The following is a 14,273-nucleotide window of genomic DNA, read 5'->3' on the forward strand; positions in this document are numbered from 1 at the left end:
TTCTTTATTATCCACAGATATTTTCTATACTTTCCATCCCCATACTCTATTCTTTATTTTTCTTCTATTAAAGTTTTCGTATTTGGTTTTGTTTTGGTATGAAAACATAAGCAATTTTTTTGTTTAGCTTTCCTTTCAATTCACCACTCGGCACCAAATAATTGCAAGTTCACACTCAATCTTGTTTTTTTCGAACGTCACTAGTTCACTAGTGAGCCTTTTTAACGTAACGCGCATCTGGTGTCGCAGGCACTTGTCTCTAATTTTTTTCCTATACACTTTAATATAACACGGTATATATTAAGGTATATAGGAATTTTTTTTTCAGAGACAAGTGCCTGTGTCTGGTGTACACATTTTTAATCCTGGACTCGAGATATCAGAGGCGGATTTAGGGGGGCAGGGGGCCCGGGCCCCCCTTTTGAAAAAAATTTGGTTGCTTATATAGGGAATCACTGAAGCGTGACTATAGCGGCCCCCTCTTAGGCAGTCAGTGGGCTCCCACTTATGAAAATTTTTAGATCCGCCAGTGGATATGATATGATATGATGGGTCTGAGACTACCAGTTGTATATTGATATATATATTAAACTCAAGTTATTATTAGTCTCAGGATGGGTTTATTTCTAGATACCTTGTAATGGTCCGCAAGCTCAATCAGAAATTAAAGGTCTTATATTTTTCAATTTTTACCTTGCATACGTTACAAAAATTAATTATCCACGTATCTTATTATTATCCAATATATTGGTCCCAACATTATAAATAATTTCCCGCGTAAAAGTTAATTCGACATGAGTATTGTCCCTTGCTTCAAGCATACACACTTCCTGTTGGTTCACATGGCGACAGATACACAGTAGAAAAGAACGGAAGGAATCTCAAACAATTAAAGGGAATAACAACGATAAATGGACGACTAAAGACATCAAACGAACATTATAATAATCTGTTTACAAAGTTAAAACTGTTAAACGATCTGTTTTATTGCCATAATCTAACGCAAATATGAGTTTTAAGGAGATTAAATATGAGCCTCGTCAAGATTGGCAACAAACCTCGACTGGCGTCGGACATCATCACAGACCTGGCTATTATTTCCCTGATTCAGAATTCCAGGTATACTGTCACCATAAATTAACTTAAGGGTTATGTTAAGTATTGTAAATTCGGCACTGACAGGGAATAGAGATTGATTGGTTGTTGTTTGGCCCTCATTTACTTTCGAGTTTAGGGGATAGGTTTAGGCTAGATTATATTTAGTAAATCTCTACATGTATATAAGGTTGGTTCCCTTAGAATATCTGTGATTGACGTGTAGAGATTTTAAATAGGCTTTTTTACACAATGTCAACGTAGAAGAGTGCCATTGTTACATGTATGTCTTATGAGCGGTGTTCCTGAGAGTGTTCTTGAATGTCTCTACTACAGAATCAGCATGCACATCCTTATTTGATAGTTGGTTCCAACTGATGATTTTTTCCACACAGAATGAGTGGTTATATTGTGGCTTATTCATGTTATTAATAAAATATGAAACAATATTATTACTCTATCGATCAGTGCGTCTACATACATTTGTATTTGTCTTTCAGGGCACTTTCCTAAGCAGAATATGGGATTACTTAAAATTAAATAAGATAATAATTTGTCAATTTTAATCTGAGTATTGCTGATAATTGATACATTGTTGCATGATCATCAGATAAATGTACAATGTTAGTTAGTTAGTTATCACATTCCACTTTTTAAAAACATGTTCTGTTTGTATAAATACATAATGTATAAGACTTCAAATATAAACTTTTTTATATTTTAAAGTAATAGATTTTTTATTTTATTTCAGACATTAATAAGAGAACCACTTCCTCCTCCACTTGCCAAGCAGGATGAAGTCACTAGAGATCAACACTTTGAGACCACCACTGGGAAAGCTCACGATAACAAATATCCATATGGACCATTTCATAATACTGTCCATACTAAAGCTCCAGGTCACTGGAAAGTCAACTATATCAAAGATTTAGCAGAAAAGGTACTTATTTGGGTTAGAATTAATATTAATAAGAAGCCTGGCTTACCGAAACAATTACACTTTATAAACATTTATATACTATCTTTATTTAAAAAAAACGATGTTAGGTGAAGTTCAGTCTTGACTTTTAGAAGACGCCTAAGCTATGTTAAGAAACAAATATTGGTAGATTTATTTTATATGAAAAAACTACTTAAATGTGTTTAAGATCATTTAAATATATTTTTTTGGTATTGACAAGATGTGAGAACTGAGAGGTATACATTGTACATTAATGAGACAACAAGTTAGCATACAAATAACACAAAAAAGGCATAAAATAAGATCTAAAATTCAACATACATTTTTGTAACAAAAATTACATGCATTCACTTTCTGTTGCTTATTGAACTCAATCACTTTGTCATTTTAGTTGGATAAAGGAGGTTGGAGGAAGCCTCTGTCTGCTGGCAATCAGATGTCAGAGACTAAAGAGGAGTACAGAAACAAAGCAGGAGTAAGACAAAAATACCATTTTGATGATGCAGCTGGTCTGAACATCCCACAGACATACAATCAGTGGGATCATCATGTGGAAGGACCTTCAAAGGTAACTTCTGACTTAAAATAGTATCATTTTTATGCCCCACCTACGATAGTAGAGGGGCATTATGTTTCTGGTCTGTGCGTCTGTTCGTTCGTCCGTCTGTCCCGCTTCAGGTTAAAGTTTTTGGTCAAGGTACAAAATGTAGTTTTTGATGAAGTTGAAGTCCAATCGACTTCAAACTTAGTATACATGTTCACTATGATATGATCTTTCTAATTTTAATGCCAAATTAGAGGGTTTACCCCAATTTCACGGTCCACTGAACATAGAAAATGATAGTGCGAGTGGGGCATTCGTGTACTGGGGACACATTCTTGTTATTTTCATTTATGAAAAAAGTATGCATATAAGAGGAAAAATTGTCACAATATGAATTTGAAATAGTAAAACTACATGTAGCTGTTAAGTTGCATAATGCATTTTCATAAATGTTATCACGAAAGTGGTGAATATTTTCATTTAAAAGGGTACAAAGGACTAAAAATAAGGATTATGATGATAATGGATGGAAGTTCAATGATATGTCCAGTGACAATTAGTTTTATGCATATTCAGGAATACACAACACACTAATAGACCACTTTCGAGTTCATCTGTCATTGGAAAAAACTCATCAATTATGCACGCCTTTATGACGTCATTTACCAGATAGAAGGGATCACCTGTATCCCTGCACTATTATGTTCATCAAGCGTCTAAGTGATCATCATTGTGCAGGATGATCTAGAAATAATGTTTGTTTTGTAAGTACTTAATCACAATTTCCTAATGACAGCAGTGCTGATTGACAATTATGAGAATTAAATTTGCCGAATAATTCATGCAATATAGCATTACAATTTTTCCTCCACTTACTCAACATTAGAACGGAAGTGTCGATGGTCCTAATGGCACGAATGAGGTTAGCTAAAACCAGAGTTTGACGGAAATGTATCGAATTCGAAACTTGTCTATTTTAACATGTACAATCTTTGAGGTAACATCGATTTGTGCATTAATCTAAATTCAGGATAAATGACTGACATATATACACACATATTGTGATGATGATATATTTATACCATTATCCAGTTTTAATATAATAAGATGATACTATTAATACCGTAGTTTTAAATTTAGGAAAAAAATGATCCAATTTAAATTATATTTCTTTTAAAATTAAAATATTTGTTCCTTTTCCAATTAGTATGGTCAAGGATCCACACAGAATCCAAAACTCCAGGCAAAACCATTCTATGTGAGAGACCAGGGTGTGCTTACACTAATGGACCCTTACCTCACAACAACACAAAAGGACCACAGATCATTTAAACCAGATGAATTGAAAAAATACCCGAAGAAAGATGTAGCCACTTACTGGGATTGTGAGGACTATCCTAAAGCATGGGGACATGGAAATAAAAACAAGTAAGATATATGATAGTAGCTTAAAGTTGCAGTGACATAATGGATTTCTTAAACAATGCTTTATGAGGTCTATTTTTATGCTTTCATAAATATTTACCAGGAACTGAGCCTTTTATTGTTACCAATGACTGTCATTCTGTCCTTCCTTTAAAAGTAAATTTACATTTTTGGATTATCTATCTTTCAATGAATTCAAGGGCCCTTTAAATATGTCAGGTGAAGGAGATACATGTATATCAAGTTGTCCTGGTCTGCATAATGCATTTGGAGATAATAGATTAGTGGGATGTCAGATGGGAGACAACTCTTAAATTCCTCATAGAAATATTCTTGACAGAAAAATAAGAATTGTTCTAATTTGTCTCAAAATTGCCTTTTTTGTATTCTCACATGTCTCATGTATTTCTTCAATCATTACTATAATTTATAATGTTATGTTTTATTTATTAATTTACATCATCTTTCAGTCCAGTACCAAAGGATAATGTACGTAGAGAACAGTTACCCATGATTGATCCCACATGGTTTAAATCAAGGACAAAAATACCTCGCCAGCCTAAATCTTTACTGCCAGTGCCACATGGAGGCCTCAAGTCACTGTACACAGAATCGTTTATCCAACCAACAGATGTTAAAGCTAAAGAAAACTTCTATTGTCCTGTAGATACTCCATGGGTCCTTCCACGTAAGTTTAACTGCATAATTGAAATTAATTTTATGTTTTTTATCATTCTCAATAAAAACTGGCCACCATGAAATAGCCAAGCACTGAGTGAAAGAAGAAAAATCAATAAAACAAAAACCATCTATCAATCAGTTTAACTGATGTAATATTTGCAGGATATGAAGCAGTGAACCCATACAATAGGATTATAATGCTTTGTTGATAGTATAAAGATTTCATAATTTTGAACAAATAATTGATTCAGTGTCAAATTTGCATTAAATGTCTTTATGGTTTTGAAAAGTTAAAAAAGTTGTTATGGAGTACATATGTATGTACCTGGTATCTATGAATTCCTGTATTATAAACACAAATTTAGCAGCATCATGTTACATAGCTGCAGAACCGTAGCTCTTAGGTCCTTATGTTATTTTTTGACTATTTGCGGATCTATGGTCCGCAAAATAAAAATAAAATAAAAAAGGACCATAAGAGTTACAGTTTCGCAGCTACATGTTACATAACATTCAACTAATTTAGTAATATAGATTTGTAATTGATTTTGAAAATAAATAAATAATGTGAAGGTAAATTAGAGTACTCTACTTATCATGTTCTGGTTGATGTCATAATAATAATTATTTATATATATATTTGTTAAATAGTGAGAACCTCAACAGTAATATGCATAATGTTCTAATCAAATGTTTATCTGGTTTCCAGTATATTTTTTTAATATTATCTTTAATCTATTTATAGCACCAGGAACTAAATCTGTGATGACAGCACCAAAAATGTACAACACAGAATACCAAAATGTTGGCAGTGGAAATCCAATTACTGTGTAAAGAAACCACTTGATAATAAACACTATATTGGAGATTTGATTTGTTTGAGAAAGTAAAATCATGATAAATTTCAATCATGGATTATTAAGATGGCCTGATTAATTCATATTAAGTGCAATCAATGTGTATATCAGGCTATATTTAAAACAATAAGACAATATTTGCCATAGCATGATTGGACATTGAACAGTTGATAAATAAATTCATAAGAATCAATCATAAAATAACAATTGAAAGAAAGTTTAAACAAGAATCTTTTATCAGTATTTTTATTAAGTTTTCTATGTATTTGTCAGGCTATGGCAACCAAATTAAAATTTATAATGGCATGTATAATCATGTATATGAATCAGAAAAACAATCTAAGGTTTAATCATGTTAACAACTCTAAATTTAGTTTACTATTCAGCAAGACTATCTTGAACACTTTTTACTTTGTTTGTATTTTTTTCGAGCAAGCATCCTGTGATATAAATGCTTTTTATGAATTTTATATATATATATATTGTTGTCTTTTAATTTCATTGTTTTCTATCATCTTACATCATATTTTAGACAATTTTAATTCTTTCTATATTGCATTTTAGAGCAACATATTGCTTTATTAGCTGATGTGTTGTTAAGTTTTAGATAAATCTATAGTCGGACAGATTATTTAGCTGTCTGTGTCACTTCATGTTTTATGCCTTTGTATCATCGATAAACTGTTTTCAACTTGAGACAAATTGAAATATTTGTGAAGAAATAAAAAGAAATAAAGTATTATTGATTTTGTTGTTAATTTGTATGACAAGATGTAAATTGTTCAGAGATATTTGGTTCCCTTGAAGTCTTAGATGTGGTTATTTACTATAGTTAAAGAAAGCGAGGTAGACTCTTGTTGTGTAGATTTTATTTGTCCACTTTAGACCTTTGCTTGAAAGTAGCCTGTCATTGTTTCAATTGTTTTATAATGCCCTGCACCTGATTTATTCAATACATAAAGATAGTATTATTGAAACCTAACAAAAAATTCATCTTAAGACATGCTAAAAGGCTATCTTGAACTTACAATACACAAGTATATAACAATATAGCAAACTTTTAATGTTACCCTCTGATGAAATTAAACATGTTATGACATAGGAACCAAAAATCAAACATTTAAAAGACAATTACAGAACATTCAGTTTATACAAATTAAACACATAATAAAAAGAGTGATAGAACAGATTGCTACCCTGATAAAACGTCTTCAGTTGAGGTCAACCCAAAAACCTGACAGTTAGTCCAATTGCTGAGGTTTGACGAATTAGATTTTTTTTGGAAATCAAAACAACTCACTTTTATCAGTTTTAACCAGATGCTCTGCAGGGCACAGCTTTATACGACCGCATAGGTTGAACCCTGAACGGTTGGGGCAAGTATGGACACAACATTCAAGCTGGATTCAGCTCTAAATTTGGATTGTGATTAAAAAGTTGACACAGCATAGGTTTTGGACACAGAATGAATGTGGTCTAATGAACTTAAAATATTTTTTTTGTCTTTGAGCAATCACTATGCTGTTGAATATTAATCCTCTCAAAAAAATATTTGAAGAAATTTTCTTTTTATTTATGAAATCTGAAATGAGAAAAATTAACCCCCCCCCCCCCCCCTACCATTTTTTTTTCACATCCCCCTTTCCCTTTTTTCAAAACTGATCTCAATTCAAATTTCTAATGGAGTTTGCAACAATAACTACTCATTTAAATACATCATAAAATATTAATATGTAACAAAAAGTGCTTGTTATCACTGAATGGTAAAGAGTGTTTTAATTTATCAGTTGGTAGTAAAAGTGAATATACATTGTGTATTGTATAAAACAATGATTTAAGTTGATTCAACTACTATTCTGGACAAAGAAAGATAACTCCAATCAATTGAAAATTTCTTGCTATTGCACAATATTGTGCAATTAGATATTTCTTGCTATTGCGCAATACTGTGCAATTGAAAATATTTGCTATTGCACAATACTGTGCAATTGAAGATTTCTTGCTATTGCACAAAACTGTGCAATTGAACATTTTTTGCTATTGCACAATACTGTGCAATTGAAGATTTCTTGCTATTGCTGAATACTGTGCAATTGAAAATTTCTTGCTATTGCACAATACTTAATATAATAATTTTGGATCCTGATTTGAACCAACTTGAAAACTGGGCCCATAATCAAAAATCTAAGTACATGATTAAATTCAGCATATCAAAAAGCCAAAGAATTCAATTTTTATTAAAATCAAACTTAAGTTTAATTTGGACCCTTTGGTATTTAATGTAGACCAATTTGAAAACGGGACTAAAAATTAAGAATCTACATACACAGTTAGATTTGGCATATCAAAGAACCCCAATTATTCAATTTTTGATGAAATCAAACAAAGTTTAATTTTGGACCCCGATTTGGACCAACTTGAAAACTGGGCCAATAATCAAAAATCTAAGTACATTTTTAGATTCAGCATATCAAAGAACCCCAAGGATTCAATTTTTGTTAAAATCAAACTAAGTTTAATTTTGGACTCTTTGGACCTTAATGTAGACCAATTGGAAAACGGGACCAAAAAATTAAGAATCTACATACACAGTTAGATCCGGCATATCAAAGAACCCCAACTATTCAATTTTTGATGAAATCAAACAAAGTTCAATTTTGGACCCTTTGGGCCCCTTATTCCTAAAAACTTTAACTTAACTTCCAATAGTCCAAATATTTGACCATAAAAACATAGCAGTGAGTACGCTAGCACAGCACTATATATATACGGAGCCCGGATAGGGAGAGGGATCGGTACGTCGTGTCACGGTGCTTGTACTAACTGTGTACTAAATACTCAGCAAAAAAAGAAAATTATAAAAGCTTATTTGCTAGTTCTACAACATTTATCACTCATGTTTTACACGGACTTTATGAAGATAACAATAAATACATAGATATGTCAAGTCACTTAGATATTAAATTACAATCCTAGTTATGACCCCTTAATGTTATTCCAACTCTTGAACTAATTCATAAACTTACTAGTCTTCTGTGCACGATTTTATCATTTTTTTCGCAAAAATTTCGTATATTCGTCATTTTTTTTTCAATCGGTCATTAATAGTTATCCCATGATGACGCGGTGTGTCAGTGTAAGATCACTCCGATGGCCGGAGGCCAGAGGGTGATCTAACACTGACACACCAAGTCCGAGTGGGATAACTATTTTACATCCCAGCTGTTTTAGATTAGACGAAAAACCATTTACAATTCATAAAATCTAGTTTAGAACGCCACACAACCATTATAATATACTTTATACATTACCAGATGATTTATACCCTTTTTGACCCCCCGAACACGATGAGTAGATATCAAACAATGTCAACTCGTCCCACTGGCCAATCGGCCCAACCTATATCGCCACTTTATGAAAAAAATCGCCCCACTTTTGTTTACCGACTCGCCCCACTTTTGAAAAAGTGTATAATCAAACTTAACAATCTCTGCAACTCACTTATTAACGAAAAGGGTTTAAACCCCACTGAATAAAGGTCTGCCAACTCGCTCCACTTATAAAAAACATTTTGCTTCCTTTAAGTATGTTAAATTACTGATAGTTCGTATCCAGTCGTCCTGGTGTAGTGGATGTGTCGTAGCTTGATATGCTAAAGGTCTTGAGTTCGAATCCCAGCATATACACTGGATTTTTTCTACGTGAATTTTGATAGATAGTCGTTTCCGTGTAATTGTATATTTAATTATAAGTTTTATAGTGGATTTGACATTCCCGCCAAAATGTTACAGAACAAAGGAAAGCATGCATAACAAAGAAACTCAAACTAGGGTGATCTGGTAGGGGTGATCCGGCTCAGATCACCCCTGTTAGAACAAAGGAGCTGGGATGTAAGCGTTGTTGTGAAAATATGACAGGTAATTAAAGTTCGTGTTTTGAAGCTGAAGTTTAAATATAAACGATTGTCACCTGTTTGTCAACAATCAACAAAAAGCATGAATATTGAGCATGTATTTAACATGTACAATCAGATAATAGTTTATTTTAAGGACATTCATGCGTATTGCGATCACCGGATTTTTACGAGATGGGTCACACTGAGGTCACTTTGCATACGGAAAATATGTCGGGGAATTGCTTCCTGGAAGGAAGCAATGAAAATAAAGTAAAATTCTTTTAAATATGAACAAATTAAAGAATTTTCTTAAGAAAAAAGTATATGTACATAATGAAAACTATCCATTCAGTTATAAAAAAAAAAAGCATATGCATTATTTTTTTTTAATTTGAGGTTTCTTAAGACTTTTTAAGAAATGAGCCCGAGCGAAATTATTTTCTCTGTGTCAAAATATTACAATTTTTTATTGTATAGGCAGCGCACGGTAGGTTGTCTCTTGAGTATGCATCTCCACGTAAAAAAATGTGTGTTTTCGCTACTTTGAAAATATTTTTAATTGTTCCGAATGGTGTGATAATTTTCAAAATAGGGGATATCTAGTCTTACCGTACAAGACTAAGTTTAGTATTAATGTCCCAAACTTGCCCCCCCATTCTGCTTATTTCCTGCTACACGATGTCTTTTCCCAGTGAATATAGGGTTTTTGTATGGACAGTTTTGACATACTACATATAGAATACAGGGGCGGAACCTGGATTTTGCAAAGTGGGGCGAAGTTTTTTAAATTCGCCGAGCGAAGCGAGGCGAACAAATTTTTTGGACCTTTTTTTGGCTAAAAAACATAAAATAAGTGTAAAATGCACTTTTTAAACGGTTCTTGACGTGGGGCATGTATATTTAATAGTTGCTGTTAAGTGTAAGAGTTGGACATTTTTGATGTTGTATTCTCCCCGTAAATTGTCTATCATAAAATTATAGTATGGGTCAAAAGCTATGAACTGATATATTTGATGTGGGACTTGTCAGTAAAAAATAGACATGGAAAATTCTCGCTTGTTGTATGTTAAGTTAGTTTAAACAATATTTATTCAGATAAATCGACATTAAACATATTATACAATGAAATAATATTAAGGATTCAGAAACAAGCAATTTGCTTTTACAAATCTGTCTCCCTGTTAAGTTAGCATAAACTCACAGATTTCTTGTTGTAAACAAGATACACGCCGCGCTATTCGATGAATTTTACAATACGAGCGACACGAGTTAAAAAAGACAAACAAGCAATTTTTATACAAATGTTTGGTTGATATGTTTTACCCAACACAATTGAAAATTAACCAAAGGCTATGAATGAGTCTGAAACGACAACGAATTTGTGAATGACGGTCGACAAATGGAGACATAAAGGCCACACCAGCAGGCAGGTTGCAGTCTGATCTTGATAAAAGTATTCGATATAGAATGAAATTCAAAACAGTGTGGCTGTGGCCATTGATTGACACTTTAAAATCATCCATTGACTGGGACAATTTACGTGAACGTGTGTCTGTAACGACCACTGTTCATGACGTACCTACGATAGACATTTAAACTGTGGGGTCACCAAAGGTTTCTTAACGCCTTTAATTATAAAATAATTCGAAAAATTAATCAGGAATAACCTTTATATTTTGATTTATACAATTGATATAAATCAAAACATCGTGTTATTCCTGATTACTTTTTCGAATTACTTTCTTAAGGTGTTGAGGACCTTTGGTGGACCCATAGTTTAAGTGTCTTTAAAAAGTACATAGTGAGCAGTGGTCGTTACATAAAAACGTTCACCTAAATTGTCCCAGTCAATGGATGAATTTAATGTGGCAATCAATGGCCACAGCCACACTGTTATGAATTTCATTCTATCAGTTCATGCAAACCCCCGTCCCGAAAAAAATACGCCCGTTTTTTATTTATTATGTTCATTTATATTCTGTTGGAAATTTTCGTTTCTATTAGCCAAAAAGTGGACAAGATTATTGTTTTCAATCTAAATACGGCCAGACTCTCAGATCTCAGACTGCCTCCTCAAACAATGGCTCGAACCTTCCACTTTAAATCTATCCAGAGCTTATACTGACTGGGGATAATTATTCAGCTATGTTATTTTAAGATAGGCGCGGGCGTTTGGGGTTAAACATAATTTCGTAGGTAAATAATTTTAATGTGGAACTTTTTTCATGAGATTATAATAGAGTATAACTTTTTTTGGTTGAATTGTGAAATAGAAGTCAATACGTTCTTGCTCACTCCTTTGTCGCTTTGAAGGTGTCATGATTTTTCATGCTCAGAATTGCAAATGTGTTCCTGTAATTTGAATTTCAAAATGACTGAGTGACGTTTTTTCGACGAACTGGTCAACTCAACCATACCGAATAACTCTACTGTGATGTGACTGCCATATAAATATAAGTTAGAGGTTTAGCGCTATAAAACCAGGTTCAATCCATCATTTTCTACATTTGAAAATGCCTGAACCAAGTCAGGAATATGACAGTTGTTGTCCATTCGTTTGATGTGTTTTATCATTTGAATTTGTCATTTGATTAGGGACTTTCCGTTTTGAACTTTCCTCGGAGTTCAGTATTTTGTAGTTTTACTAAAACAAATCTGTATATGAAAAGAAATGTCTCATAAAAATTAAATACACGGGAAATGGCAAAGTTTACGAAGGCTAGTCTAAGTCCAAGCAAAAAGGGGGGCGTACGCCACTACACGCAGTTACTGACAGCTTGTTCAAAGCCAATAACAACTTATAAAAAAATCAAGCATCTAAGACTAAATTCTTACCAAGATTTCTGTAAATCAGTGTTGATTGAGACCCACTGGAAAGAAATGCACCACTATTATTCTGTGTAACAGATTGTCATTGTTGCGTCAACCAGATTGATTTCTTGTTTTACTTCATTTGAATTTTAAAAGTGTAAGAAAAATTGATTTCTTGTCCAAAATTACCGGGTGTTGCACTTATAAACATTTCTTCCTGTTTTTAAAACATGCTAAATGTTTATAATTACATGATTGTGTAAATTTACATTCAAACATTAGATGAATTGCATTTATTTCAAACGTTCCAGAAAACATGCTCATATTCGAATAAGCTGACAATAATTCAAGTGAAACAGGGATGGGGATATACAAAGTACTGTAAAAGAAAAGTTAGAGTATCTATACTAATAAACGAAAAGACCTAATTTTGTGTGTCGCTTCTCTTCCTTCTACAATGAATTAATCATCATGCCTCTGCGTTCTATATAGGTATAGTCGCATTTGTCATCTTTTCTTATGATTATTCAGTTTGTGTTATTTGGGAGGAAATCGAAAATAAAGGTGTCAAACCACCAATTAAAAATCCCTATCTGTTCAACCGAATCTTGCAATTTTCACAGCTATCTTAATATTTTACCTTAAGTTTCAAGGAAACCAGGTATATCCTGAATTGTACATGTATCACCTTTCTACATGCCAATTTTCAACCAATGTTTAAAGTCTTATATGAAATTTCTGATCTTGAAAACACAGGTACTACCAAAATAACTCCCTGTTTTCTGGAAATCTTAAATTAGTGTACTATGAAGCGCATTAATCCTGAATTTTTAACGCAAACTCATAGACCAGTGAATTTTGACTCAAAATCGTCTAAATATATTTCCCTTTCACCAGAAGTTTCATTTCTGCATATTTGTTGGTTAGTTTAAGTAAACAATGACATCAAAAGTACTATTTTGTGTCAGAGTTCAATATACTGTCGAGACCGCACTGTTTTCCTCATCACAATTATGTAGAAATAGTGGTGAGCTACAGTGATCAACAGTTTTCACACTTGTTTTAACTGGTCGGCAGATATCCAAACTCAAACACCTGATTTTCGTTTTGAAGGTCGTCTTCATGACTGTTTTCATATTCATTTTCAAAATCCTGTAGCATTTATTCAATTTTAGCAAACAAGTTCATTCTCCTAGAAGATACATACTTTCCGTCAGATTTACCGTTGTCCCATTGAAAAGTCGCCGGTTGAAATTTTAACATTGCAAAATCTGGTCAAAGGGACGTAATTCGTACAAAACGTCGCAACATTTCGCGGAATCCGCTAGACGGCGTTCATTTACTGTTACTTGACCTTAATAAAGGAATCCAAAGAGCAAAAAAAAAAATATATAGGTCATCGTGCTTGTTTTCGAGATATGAGCCATTGAAATTTTAGCGGAAAATATTTTCTCTTGACTTTTCATAGCTTTATCATTGTCAAGTTAAAGTTCTCAAAAACTGTTAAGGCGAAGTGTACGTAATTAAACTACACAATGGATTTTTTAAAAATTTTACATGTAGATTCTGCTTGTAAAAATAATTCGGAAAATAAAATAAAAAAAGGGGGTAACCGTTTTCGTTTTTGAGATACGAGCTGTTGAAGTTAACAGTATCATACACCAAAATTACAAAGGATATATAGGAAAAATCGTGAAATTCGGCAGGAATTGTTACATTTCAAAGATTTTCTATTATATTAGACAATCGATTTTTTTTTAAATTTATGAGACGATTCTAAAATGTCTGAGGAATCGATTGGTGCAAAGAAAGTCCTTAGCAACCGTGCTACTTTTCAAGCTATACACTGTTAAAGTTGAATCTTGAGTGTAAAAAAAACAAAAAACAACGACAACGTTATTGACGTCGCAGCAACAGTTACGACGCTTCATATAGTTCTATACTTGTATGAAATATATACAGTTTTGTTGGAGTTCGTGTTGCTCGGTCTTTAGTTCTTTATGT

General features: G+C 32.8%; 1 protein-coding gene across 1 annotated transcript; it reads left to right on the forward strand.

Annotated features, from left to right (window-relative positions):
* Positions 1 to 823: 823 nt before the first annotated feature.
* LOC143083093 (stabilizer of axonemal microtubules 3-like) lies at positions 824 to 6,305 on the forward strand. The gene is made up of 6 exons (XM_076259307.1): positions 824 to 1,119; positions 1,847 to 2,035; positions 2,448 to 2,624; positions 3,808 to 4,028; positions 4,496 to 4,713; positions 5,452 to 6,305. Exons 1-6 carry the CDS (start codon positions 1,009 to 1,011, stop codon positions 5,538 to 5,540), a joined length of 1,005 nt encoding a protein of 334 aa, XP_076115422.1. The 5' UTR covers positions 824 to 1,008; the 3' UTR covers positions 5,541 to 6,305.
* Positions 6,306 to 14,273: the final 7,968 nt, after the last annotated feature.

The sequence above is a fragment of the Mytilus galloprovincialis genome, chromosome 7 (assembly GCF_965363235.1).
Source record: "Mytilus galloprovincialis chromosome 7, xbMytGall1.hap1.1, whole genome shotgun sequence".
NCBI classification, from domain to species: Eukaryota; Metazoa; Mollusca; class Bivalvia; order Mytilida; family Mytilidae; genus Mytilus; species Mytilus galloprovincialis.

Coding starts and splice junctions, on each gene's coding strand:
- LOC143083093 (XM_076259307.1), top strand. CDS start 1,009: ATGAGTTTTAAGGAGATTAAATATGAGCCTCGTCAAGATTGGCAACAA. Junction 1,120..1,846: donor TCCCTGATTCAGAATTCCAG/GTATACTGTCAC, acceptor ATTTTATTTCAG/ACATTAATAAGAGAACCACT. Junction 4,714..5,451: donor TACTCCATGGGTCCTTCCAC/GTAAGTTTAACT, acceptor ATCTATTTATAG/CACCAGGAACTAAATCTGTG.